The sequence below is a fragment of the Platichthys flesus genome, chromosome 5 (genome assembly GCF_949316205.1).
Source record: "Platichthys flesus chromosome 5, fPlaFle2.1, whole genome shotgun sequence".
In the NCBI taxonomy this organism is placed as follows: domain Eukaryota; kingdom Metazoa; phylum Chordata; class Actinopteri; order Pleuronectiformes; family Pleuronectidae; genus Platichthys; species Platichthys flesus.
The window spans coordinates 21,515,588-21,528,529 of NC_084949.1; the positions used below are offsets into that span (position 1 = coordinate 21,515,588).

The 12,942-nt window shown below is 42.8% G+C and overlaps 1 protein-coding gene across 5 annotated transcripts in view; it reads right to left on the minus strand.

The window, feature by feature from the left end:
* lrba (LPS-responsive vesicle trafficking, beach and anchor containing) overlaps positions 1-12,942 on the minus strand; it is a 173,383-nt gene that overhangs the window by 69,445 nt on the left and 90,996 nt on the right. For 3 of the 5 annotated variants that reach the window (XM_062387882.1, XM_062387881.1, XM_062387880.1), the window contains exons 37-39: positions 5,161-5,285; positions 4,820-4,834; positions 445-588 (exon numbers count right to left, since the gene is read on the minus strand). In XM_062387882.1, the coding sequence (XP_062243866.1) occupies positions 445-588; positions 4,820-4,834; positions 5,161-5,285 (284 nt within the window). The remainder of the gene's footprint in view (positions 1-444; positions 589-4,819; positions 4,835-5,160; positions 5,286-12,942) is intronic. The other 2 variants (XM_062387884.1, XM_062387883.1) reach the window with 1 other exon arrangement.

Consider the following 12,942-nt stretch of genomic DNA (forward strand, 5'->3'; position numbering starts at 1 on the left):
AGACCTCCGGGGGCAGAGACAGAAAACTGGAGATTCTGTGTTTTCAACTGCATTTTCCTACAAGGCGGTGGTGCCATAATGGAAAAAGGTGTCCCTACATATAACGTTGTGTAGTAAGAAAGTGCTACATGGTCATTAAACGGCTAATTTCCTTTTTTTATAGGGGGCTCAGCAAGAATCCCACAATGAATCTCTAAAAAAAGGGTTAGGGTTATAACAGCTGAACTGCAACCTGGGAAAATGAGTAACAGCAAGACACCAGGAACTATACAACTGAGCTGCTGCAGCACAACAACCCGAATGCACATGAACGTAACATTAAGCTTGTTTCTCTCCATCTTTTGAGCTGCAGGGCACAAACCACACAGTGAAATGTGGAGGGGGGGGCAGCCGGGACTGAGGGCTGGCTACGGGAGGCGAGGAGGATGAGCTCCTTTTCCTTACCTGCCAAATTCTCCAGGTCCTTCTCGTCCAGGCTGGACAGAGTGTCATCGTCTCCGTCGAGCGACATCTCACTCTCTGAGTTCTGATGTCCCAGAGCGTGAGTTCTGATGGACTGCTTGCCTTTGAGAATATCCTCCTCGGGTGCTAGAGGGGAAAGGGAGGAGGCTTTCTTTTATTATACCTTTAATATTTCAACCATAGGATTAAATACAATGTTTCAGGTATTTTATCTTTAATTGGTACCAAGCACAAAATACGACAATTGTGAGTAATCACTGCAAACAGGAAAACATGATGAATGAAATGTTGTTATCACTTTATTTTGCAGATTTGACAACTCTTCTAAAAAAGGGTTATTAGATGTCTTGCTATGCCTTCATCTCAACAACTGCTATCAGAGCTTGGTGATAAGAAATAACCTTTACAAATCTATCAATTGTTAGACTACTCAGAAAATAATATTATTTTGAAATGGTTTATTTAATTTCCAAAAGCAACTACAAACCAAAGGAAAGGTATGAAAATGTATGTTTTGTAAAATATCAAATACAAATACAACCCTTGATTCTCATCACACGTACATGCAGGCGAAATGAAAACAGCAAAAGAAAAACAAGTCTGACATAATCCTCAGCCTGAATGCATTCTGCTCTTTAACATCAAAGCAAACAGAGTTTCACACACAGCTAATCCAAATCATTTGGACTAAACGGGGGTCGAACACTGACCGGTTTGATTTCAACTGAACATGACTTGAGGTTCCAAATGGATTATTTAGGAAAAATGCTAATCTGCAAACATTTACTGAACTGTGCATTCCCCAGTGTGGATGCTGAGGATCCACAGGCTCAAGTCCACAGCACAAAGACTGGCTGGCAACTCCTGTTCCTGTTCCCTATAGCAAGCGTTCACTCCTTCTGTGCACGGCTGATTTCTTATCCACGTAAAAAAAAGCAGATTAAATCCACTGAGTCGCCGCATGAACATACAACTGGTGGAGTTTTGTTTTCATCTTCACCTGAAAGAGGAGATCGATTGCACTTCCTTAAAAAAGAAATGCCCAGCCGCGTCATGTGGCTCTATACTTTGAAAACCCGCTACAAGAGCCCGGGCTAAAAAATCTCTTGTCATGGAAAATATGCGGCTCGCTGATATTTAGAATGGTCTTCCTGTAATTAAGCCTCCCTGGAGGATTCTTTAGTTAGCAGCACCGAAATTACTACCAGCTCCCCTAATCCATACCACATGCCGTTGTATTCACACCAAGCAAGTGGACAGGGGACTTGTCAGATGAGCTTAAAAAACAGAGATGTAGTTCTACTTCTTTTTGTATTTAACTGCAAACGTGCCCAGAGAACTCTCACCTCAGTACGCAGACAGTACTAACATACAGTACTAACATACAGTATCCAGCCCTGCCAATACACGGTCTGATGCAACTGAACCTCGTGACTGGGCCCAACCGGAGCTCTGTTCCCTCTATTACCATCAAGCACAGGTTATTAATAGCCCCTCTGCAAAACACGCATTCAAGTGGCTGCAACCCAATAATGACCAGGCAGCGTGTTGTTGTTTAGCCGAGTTGGTTGGAACGGCAAGAAAAAGCGATTTTCACCCGAGTTGTGTCACTTATCGCCACGTGCACGTAAAGGAAACGTGCACGTGAGTGACAGGCCGCTCGCTAACTCGCTCTCCTCCTCGCACGCTCACTCGTCCTGATCCCAAAGTACAGACGGTTTATTTTGTTCTCGTTCTAATTTGACAACCCTGTGGTTTTAGTGCAGTGTGTGTTTGTGTGAGTGTGTGTGTGGCTGCAGAGCTCTGTGCAACATGTTCACTCATGAAATCAAAAACTATTTCACTGTGGGACTGTAAAATACAGAATTCACTAATAATAACTTTAAAATGAAATATACTAAATATACAATATAAACTTAATCTATATTATACACTAAAAATACTAGTTGCAATTACACCAGAATTTATAAGTGTGGCAAGTAAAATAAAGATGTAGCTGGACATTCCAAACCCAAAAATCTGTAGTTTAAATTTAAGTATAATTTAAAAAAACGTCACAAGGATGAAAAATCAATGCAAAGAGCAGGCGTGCCACATTAACAAAAAAGAAACAAATCTAACTGTGCACTTCAACCTCATCACTCAACACACAGGGAGCAGAAATGTGCATAAATCCCAACAGGTTCCACTTTTTTCCGAGACCCCATTTCCCCGACTGAGAGGTTCAACTACCTGCTTATACAACTCAAGGCATGCACGGTCACAGCAATTAAATTGTCAAAATTAACAAATTTGTTTTTAACGGGAGCGTAGCCAGGAGTGCGGTCATGAGGCGAGTATTGATTACCCGGGGAACAGAGACATTAGTCTTCGGGTATTTACTCTGCCACCTCTGGTCCACGCGCCCCGGACCAGACAGAATCAATCCCCAGAAAAAAGATGGTTCTTTTCCAGCCATAAATACATAACGGGCTACTCAAGCCTACTGGCAGCCCGGCACTCCCGTGGAAATCAGCTTGGCACCGTATGAATGATAACGGTTGTCCAGATCCCTGAATGAGGAAATGCACATTTCTCTCTATGCATCATGGGAAAAGACGAACATTTCATTCTTTAAAAAAAAAAAAATTATAACAATTTTCTCCCACCAAGTAAAAGAATGCAAAAATATTTTCCATTTGCTTCTAATTTCGTGACGATGCGTGAGATTGGGAAGGTGCTGCCACAAGTAGCAAGAAAATTAGACTAAATTCAGACTTGATCTCATCCTAAATATTTTCTTAGGGAGCGAGGCTGCGTTTTCCCCCCCTCTGCATCTGATGAATATAATTACAGCCAGATATGACCTTTGTGCTCTGTTTGAAAAACTCAGCCCCGCATTCTCATCTTGAGCTGCACTTCCGTAACAAATGTCGGGTCGACTAAAACAAGACTAAAGGTTACATCAGAAAATGGATGCCGTCAGGCTTCAATGTCAAAGAGTTATTTTAATGATATATTCCCATATTTCAGCCAGGCAGCGCGCTCTCTGGAGGTAAGCATACCCCGGCCACGACTCGCTGCTGGCTATTTATACACAGACTTTGACTTTGAAACCAAATGTTGTTTTCAGGAATTTGTCTTTTTTTTCTTTCCCCCCCCCCTCCTCCCGAATGATGAATACATGCAGCACATGAGCTGAAATAGTTTGGAATAAAATTGAATAACAGATCAAATACCTGAGTATTCAACTCACAGCTCGCCCTTCAACACATTTTCTAAAAGCATTTGTGACGTGGGGGGGGGGGGGGGGGGGGGACATGTGATTCGTCTGTTCTCTGTCATGGTCGGACTGAAGGGAAAACAAGGAGGAATAAAGATGGAAACTAAGTGAAGGTCGGAGGCGTGTTGCAGGAGAGGAGCGAGCAGCTGGACTGTGGCCCTCGCGCTGCAGCTGCCTGCTCGCCGCAGACCTGAGGTCTCCCAGGATCCTGGGATCCTCAACGCTTATTGCTTTTAGATCACATTCCTATTGACTCCTGTCACACCTGCCATTTGTCTCCGGGAAGGATGTCTCGTTTAAGGGGACTTTTCGCAGGTGACACATTGAGGACGTTTTTTTTTTTTGGTCCAGAAATGAACGATTTATTGGAGAGTAATTGATTGAGCTAAAAGTGCAGGCCCAGTGTGATGATGATGATGATGATGATGATGATGATTGCAAACCCTTGTGTGTGCGCTGGGTAATTTGTAGAACCGGGGGATTACCTGGCCTCTAGGAGAGAAATGAGACTCCCGGTGTTGCAGGGACATGTGTCATTTAGATATGGTGGTGTTAAGCGGCTGCTGGGAATTTCAAGGTGTTTCTCAGACGAGATTTATTGAAAGTCCGCACCTGACTTTGTGGATTCACAGAAATAATGGAGAAATTCCAACTTCCAAAGAAAAACAATAATCATAGTTATTACTTTTAATGAAACATAATGTAAGTGGAGCTTTTCCAAATCACCTTAAATTTCCCCTCAACTTTAAGAGGCTCCAAAAACACAATGAGCTTTTTCTTTGTAGACCTTAATTTGCATTTCACTACCGTAATATTTCACCGAAGCACTAGTGCAGCTTATTATTAACAATACGTTTGACATTGAATAAATATTTAATGACATTTAGTCAATAAATTAACTATAAATATGCAGCTCAAATTACATTTCTGGGGTATAAAATTTATTCTGTTTACTCCTGAAAAAGCTAATTATGCTACAAAAAGGAATGAATCAAAGGCATAAAACCCAAAATGACACTACACTGGAAAATAAAAATTCTCAATAAGGACAAACAGAAGAGGGGGGGGGGGGGAAGGAGTGTTAGTGTTACTTACCACTGATATCAGCCACTGTGATGCAATGAGGAGAAAAAGAATGATACGTATTCACATTTTATTCTATTCACAATCTTTCCGTTTCAAATCTGTATTTCTCTTAATAAAGCGTGCCAACACTCTCGTTACCACTCCGGTTTTGCATAAAGCCAGGCGGGGTATAAAATTACCTGTGTGAAATTCAAATGAGGGCCCTACTTTACTGGGTCCTGTGGCACAATAAATCTTTTATTGCAACGGGAGGGCTAATTTTTATTGCCTTGTACCTGGTGCTACCACCGAGCGTGTGAGACGAGGAGTGCAAACAACAGGGGGGGGACGGGGGGGACGACTGTACTGACCATGTTCGGCGGCGGCTTTGAGCGTCGCCTCCGAGTGGTTGGATCCGAAGGGGTTCCTGATGAAGCGCCGCCGCCGCCTTAAATCGTCCTCCCAGTAGTCCAGGCGCCAGAACTCCCTCGGCCGGCTGCAACGAGACACAAGTAGCACATGTGTTAGCAATTACCAGCCAGCATGGTATACCAGCCCAGCATTAGCACACGGTCCGAGCAAGCAAACATAAAGCCAGCATTGTGTATGGTGGGGTTTTTTAACCCCTCAGATTCACTCCTTTTTACAAAAACACAAAAAAAAATCCCTTATACACAAGTTTAGACCCCCAGGTCATTGCATCCTTGTCTCTGAACACTGACAGTTTGTCCCTCTCCCGATGCTAAGGTGTTCCCTTCTGCCTCCCCCCCTTTGAGAAGGTGACCTGAGCACTACCATCACAGAAGGATGAGGGAATGACAGTGAAACAGACTTCTGTGGCACGTGCTTCCATTCCGGGCTCATTTCGGGCCCAGCAGGACGCCTCTCGCCAGGACCCGTGGCTCTCGGGATAAGGAGAAGGCCATTACAGACACAGAGGAGGGGGGGGATAGCATTACCGATATTAATCATTGTCTAAAGGCTCCATTTTTTTTTACCAATTTACAGCTCCTTTTTACCGAGCCAGCTCCGTAAATCATTCTGCTCCCAACAGAAAAGAAAGTGTTAACTTTTCATGGGGAGTCTCTGCTATGTGGCCTCGTGCCTGTGTACTGGGGACCTGTCTATCATGAAAATCACACTTGAGGTGATTTCACTCAAATATAATCTAAAATATTCATTAGACCCGTTTTTTTTCCTTCTCTATTTCTAAAAGTTTTTTTTAATGTATACTAGACAGAACCACGAGGCTGTTGCTTCATCAGAATCTAGAATCAGGGCATGTGTTAGTGTTTAACAGCTCAGGTGGGGAGGGAGAAACAACATGCACTTGGATCCTTGGTGAGAAGAAGTCATGACAGTTGGACTCGAGTCAGAAAGTTCTGTTACATCCACTGTGTGTTCTGATGAGGGAAAACACTGAGAGGGAACAACACAATCGAAGGCTGGTCCTGTTCTGGGTTCGGTCTTTAAACTCAGGATAGAATATACAATTTACAAGGCCTTGGTAAATTAGTGGAAATGTCTTCTATTCCACTGTGCTGTGTGCGAGAAATGAAAAGTACATGTCTTCAATAATTATATATATATATATACTTGTGAATCAGGCAACACCAAAATTGTTTTTTTCAGAAAAAAATCATATATAAAAAAAAATTAAAAAAGAGGTTTTAAATATTTCTAAAGCAACATTTTTAAATCACGACTGGGCTCATGCATGCGTGGCGGCTGTTTATCCTCTTCAAGATGGAGGAAGATACAGTTTATGGTTCCAGTGGCACAAGCTTCTGAGGGAGAACCCAAGCCGACTTTGTGCTCTACTCTTTAATGGTGCTCTGGCGCCTCACAAATCTTCAGCTCAACACCAATGATCACACGGGGGGGGGGGGGGGGGGGGGGTTCAGACAGAGATGAGCGTTACACCAGAAAACAAAATACTATTTTCAAACGTGTATGACCTTGCTGATGAAATTAGATTATTGTATCTATTTCGACTAAATGCAGAAATAAATACACTAGAAAGGCGATGAGTAGAGGGTCAGGAGCAATCAGTCCTCTATCGATGGTGGATGTACTTTTATCAAGATCCATGAATCATTATCCCTCGGCCATCCGAGAAACACACCAAACTGGAATGGGTTCTTCCCTGACCCCATACCACATCCCTCCACCAAGGTTCGTGATAACTCCTCAGATACTTTTTGTGTAAACCTGCTAATTAACAAAAACAACAACAAATGGACCGGGATGAAAGGCTGCTGCAGCTGCTGGATGCAAAGCAGCGTGGTGAGCACATTTAATTTGGTGCATACGGGAAAACCACAAAATAAAACAAACTAAAAATGACCCAATATAAAACTTCCTTAGCCTTAAAAAAGAAATCTGTGTATATTTTGCTTTGAACATTTCGGTGCAATCATTTGAGAGAGCATTTGGCCTCGTTTGCAGAAAGCCAGTTGGAGGCAGCGGGCCTGTGCTGGACCAGATTTCACAGCCCTGACAAAGACCCCCGCTCCGTGTGTGCATGTGATAGTCTCCCAACGCAAATGGCCACTTCATCATCCCGCCTGCGATGGTATTCATCTATGAAAATAATTATCAAGGTTGGGCACGACTCCTGAACCGGGACGCGCTCGTCTCTCATCCCATGAAAGAGGAGGTGGGGGGGTGGGATGGGGTGGGGGGGGGTCTGTTACATTCACACAATACACATTAATCCATCAGGAGGGGGAGCCATTGGCTGGAGTAATTAGTCACAGCATGTGTGTGTGTGTGGGGGGGGGGCACCTCTGCCAGTCATCCTCACCCCCCCCACCGCACCATGAACAGGCGACAATGAAGGTTCTAATGACGGCTGGCTGGAGGAGGCGGACTCACGATGAGAGATACCTCGTCATCAATCCCTGATGAGAGCGCCGCCGTAACAAGAATGGAGATGTACAGCGCTATGCGACCCCCCCGCCCCCCCCCCCCCCCGTACATTGAGTGTGTTTCCACAAAGATGATAAATTATTCAGAGGCCATCCATCCTCCCCGGGCATCCGTGGCACAATTTACCGAAGCGCCCATTCTTCAAAATAACAACAATTAAAATAACAAAGGGGCCGGCGTTGTGCGGTGGCTCACGCCAACCACTTGTGTAATTAGTAATTAGTTCGGTCATAAAAGGTGTCTGGAAGGGCCCGCTCGTTAAGTCTGAAGTGTGTGTGTTGCCTGATGATGAGAGCGAGGCGCACACACACGGACACACACACATTAACTGACAGAGGGTGTGTTCCTGAACATCCTAAGCGATACGTGATTACACGTCGCTGTTTGCGAGCTTCACACAAGGCTCTGACTTTGTGCGCCTGCAGACCAGCCTGTGTAATGTGCACCACATTGGCTCCTGATGAAACAGGGTCCGGAAGAGTTTTATGTGAGGTAGTAAAGAGTAATTACCTTCTTTTTTTTTCTCTCTCTCTCTCTCTCTCTCTCTCCCTGTCTTTTCTTTAAACATCTTCTTGTTGCTCTTCAAGTCCCCGGAGTTGTAAATTTAAGGAGGTTTACCAACAGAGAGGACCAACAGGCTCAGGTTTCTCCTTTTTCTGTGGCCCCGACGCTCCGGCTCTCTCATCACTTGACAAAATAGTTGTGCGTTCGATTTAATAAGGTCGACACAAACCATCAACAAGCTGCGTGGAGATATTTTTACTGGTGGATTTACATCAAAGCAGAGCCGGTGTCGCTGCTCGGAGTCAAAACAAGTGGTTTGATTGTTTGGAGGGTTCGTGTGAGAGCCGGTTCAGGATTAATGTGATGATTATTTGGAAAGAACAGCATTTAGGAAAGTGGAAGGCACAAGTGAGCGACATTAACTACGCCCTCTACAATAACACTGCCTGACACATTGGTGCAGTTGACCCTCATAACATCGCTCCGGGGACTGAAATCACATCTTAGCTGTTTACAGACGTGACCCTGAAATCGGCCTTCGTCGCCAAAAGCTCTAGAATCTCGACGCCTTTCCAAGTTGACATCTTCATTTTCCACGCGTACGGCTCCTGTTTATCATCCTGAGATATTTATATTATAATCTAGATTCCTTCTGTATTCTCACGTCAGCATTGTCCAAACATTTCAGTGGAAGAGTCGCAGGAAAAGTTCCAGAAAATGTGCAACTGACTCGGACATTTGAATTCTCACGTATGGTTCAGTGAACGTCTGAAAGCAGCTTGTTAGACTTACAGACATGCATTATTATTATTATCATTATTATTACATTTCATTTGGCTGACGCTTTTGTCCAAAGCGACTTACAATTAGTACACTCAACATTTTATTAGGGGCCGATTAATATCTTGCCAAGGACACTTCGGCATGCAGATGGCGAAGAGTGGGAATTGAACCACAAACCTTCTTGTTGGAAAACGACCACTCTACCCCCTAGGACACTATACATTTGAGTTATAGTAAAGCAGCTTTTTTGACTTTACCTATTCATGTTTCTAAAGCTCTCGTCAATATAAGATCACGGTTAATTATTTCTAATTTAGTCAAATTTCTGAACTTTCTTTCGACACATGAATTTATATATTTTTTAAACAGATTCTTGATGGTATTTTCTTTCCTTTGTTGCAGATTAATATTTTTTTTTTGGTGCAGAACCAAGCCTATTTCCCTAGAGGGGCATTAAGGTTTAATCATACACTAAATATACCACTAATCTAGCATTAAGATATACCCTGAAATAAACAATCCAACTAACCTCCATTAATCATCACACAACACTGAGACCTGTGGGTCTTGTTGTGTACGATGGGGCAGAATGACTGCTTATCACTCTCAAGCGGCCGGTTTGAACATGTTAATAGATCATCTCTGCAGCTCCTGAAAGTTTGATAGCGACTGTTCATTCGCTGACAAGGACAAATGATTGTCATCCATCACCGGCCGGGCTGTCCGGAGACAGACGCGTCACCGTGTCAGTCTTTAAATGCATTGTGCTGTTTGTTTTTGAAACTGCCATCGGACCTTTGTATTGGTGATACTCCTGATTCTTGCCTCCATCAAGGACCTGATGTTTTCAGATGTTTTTTTTTAATCAGGATTATTCAAGAAACACAAAACCAACTTTCACCAAAATTAGAGATTTAGATTAGATTAGATTCAACTTAAGGCCAGGAGGGATTTTGTTACATTTTGGTTTGGTTTTTTTTTTGATTTGGGGGGGGGGGGGTAATTTTGATATTTTGGGGCCATTTAAGCTTTGATTAGAGTTTAAGCGCGAGAGAGAGAGAGTGAAGGATGACCGGGTCAAACCTGCGGCCGCTGCAAAGAACTCAAGCCTCCGTACATGGACTTGAGGAATTTATTCATCATTATGTGAATACAACATTACAAGTGGCATTTTGACATGTTCATCTATTTCTAATTAAATAACGTGTGAATAAAACATCATATTTAAGGTGTGCTATGAATGTATGAGTTTGTACAGTTTGGTGCAGGATATTAGACAATTTCTTTTCCCTCTATTTTTCTATTATAAGAGCGAGACTAATGTTTAAGGAGCGTTTAGCCTTGTGAGGTTCTGTGTTCTCTAGTTTACTATCATTTCATTTGAAGAAGGCTTTTTGGGAAAACAAGAAATATTTACCAACACCTTCACCTAAGCCTCTGGTGAATAAGGAGAGGTAAAAGAAATGCGTCTGTTTTAAATGGGTTTATCTCCAAAGCATTTGATATTATGTAAATGATAACATGACCTTTATCAGAGCGAGCAGGACACGCAGAGTGAATATGCTTTCATATATCACCACAAGCGACTGCACTTTGGCACAAACAGTCATTCATAACCTTTCTGCTAAATTAATGTGGGTGCAGTCAATGAGACCTGCATATGCAGAATAGATTTCTCCCCTTGCTTATTTTATATTAATGCCGGATCCCATTGGCAGTCCTCAAATTGCTCAAACATTGCCGCGATCCCCAAGATCATTTTGCTTTGATTTGCATAAACCATGTGTTTAGAAGAAATGGGAGCGCGGATAGATTGAGGATTTGTCATGTGGAGGCCTGGTCGCCGGAGCAGCGGCTCTTTGTCAAACGGTGGCAGCGATCGCTTCCCTGGTATCTCCAGACTCAAATTAAAATGAAACAGGGTCCAAACACCTTCACGCTGAAATTGTTTGGCATGATTAAGTCTTGCCGAAACGACTTTGGTATATGTGCATTAATGCTTATCCTGGGCTCTCCGATGAGGTGCACAGCGGACCATCTACATGTGTGCATGTTAATTCACCTCTGCCGATGTTTGCAAGATTTACCAGAGGTAATGTTGAGGTCACAGACTCAGGCAGCGTTTCCATCTAATCCTCTGAAATGAGTAATCCTCTCCCCATCCTTGTTATTCATCACAGGGGCGACTCATTTCATTTGTCCAGATTTGAGATTAATTTAAATGTCTGTGAGTGATAAGATCTATAATGTTTTTACAAAATCATCATATTCCATTAAAGTAAAACATGTAATCCTGGATTACATATTAGTTTAGACATTTAGGGCTAGGTGCTATGACAATAAATTAATCAGATTCTATAATTATCATTATAGATGTTACATTTATTATTACATTTCAGTTTAAAGACTGGTTATTGCTCCAGTGAGGCAGTTGGGGTTTTAAACTCAGAACTAAACAGCAAACAACAACAAATTTGAAGTAAAACATAAAAACCTATTTTATATTTTTACTCCAATGCATAAACAATATATCTTTTGTTTTGTTGCCATTGATGAAAATTATATAGCGATAATTATCATTACTGATTTATCACCCAAGACTCGCCACACTGAAACTCAGTCCATGTACATTTACGTCTATGGGTCCTATCATCTTCCCTTTTCACTGACTTCTCTGCCGACACACTAAGTGCACAACAGTCTCATTACAAAGACAATGTGAGCATCTACCACTCCTCCCAATTAACTCCAATTTATCCGAGAGCTCTCAAAAAGCCATCTGAAAACACGAGTGTGTGTGATACAGCGTCTCGGTAACACCAGCAGCTTGTGGGGATCAAAGTGCTCCCATGGGTGGGGGGGCAAAAGGCTTCAGACTCCCCCATAATGCAGTGCAGCCAAATGAAATAATGCAAATCGGGCCCTAATTACCACCAGCTTAGTGTGCGGCTTCCAATTAGCAGCAATTACACTCAGTGTAAATTCACCAACAGAAAGCCTGACAATTACAGAGTGATCATATCAGATTTCATGGGAGGTAAAAAAAAAAAGTGTTTAGTGAGGTTGTAAATAACAAAGCTATTCCCAAACCAGTGGAGAAAAAAACAAAACGTTTTATTCTTTAATGTTAAAACAGCTTCGGTGTTTGGCTCATGAATACTATCCACGCATCGGAGACATAATAAATAGTGCACACAGACTTCCACTGCCGCAGCACTGAAGTGGTACCATCTGTATTTTTGATGAAGAGTCACATTTTTCCCTGTGATTTTGACAACGTGCATTTAAGGCCATTTATCACCTCCGCTGCGAGGTAATGAGGGCATCCACTGGACCGGGGTTGCATAATTCTGCCATTACTGGTCCATTGTAATAATCTTCTGACCTCTAGCTTTCAGAGCTGATCTTGAAGTGGGATGACTAATCTGAACTCGCGTTTTCCAAACACGGGCCAAAAGAAAAATACAGTGGACAAGCTCAAGGTCAGAACCCGGGGAAGGGCTCCTTTTTCTTTTTCAGTCCACATCTAAATACAACAATATGGGACATGTGTAACCTTGCAACATAAACAACTTATGGAATTACACTGAATTGGAAAAAAGAAAGTCATCCAGCTCGTTATCGTGCTTGTTAGCCCTCTTGTATTCTCACTATTAAACAAATCAGTCACGTCTGTATACATAAGTGCGTCCTGCTCCCGAATCTCATCCAGCGAGGCCGTCTGCTATTCATGAGCCCCTCCTCCCCTCTCTCCATCACACCGCTGTGCCCATTACACGGCACTTACAGCACGGTGCACGTGTGTGTGTGTGTGTGTGTGTGTGTGCGTGCGCGTGTGTGTGTGTGTGTCAAGTGCAGCAATTCCTCTGCACGGTGATTGAGACGATCATATAAACACAAGTCTGACTAACTATAATGGCCGCGCAGTTATCACT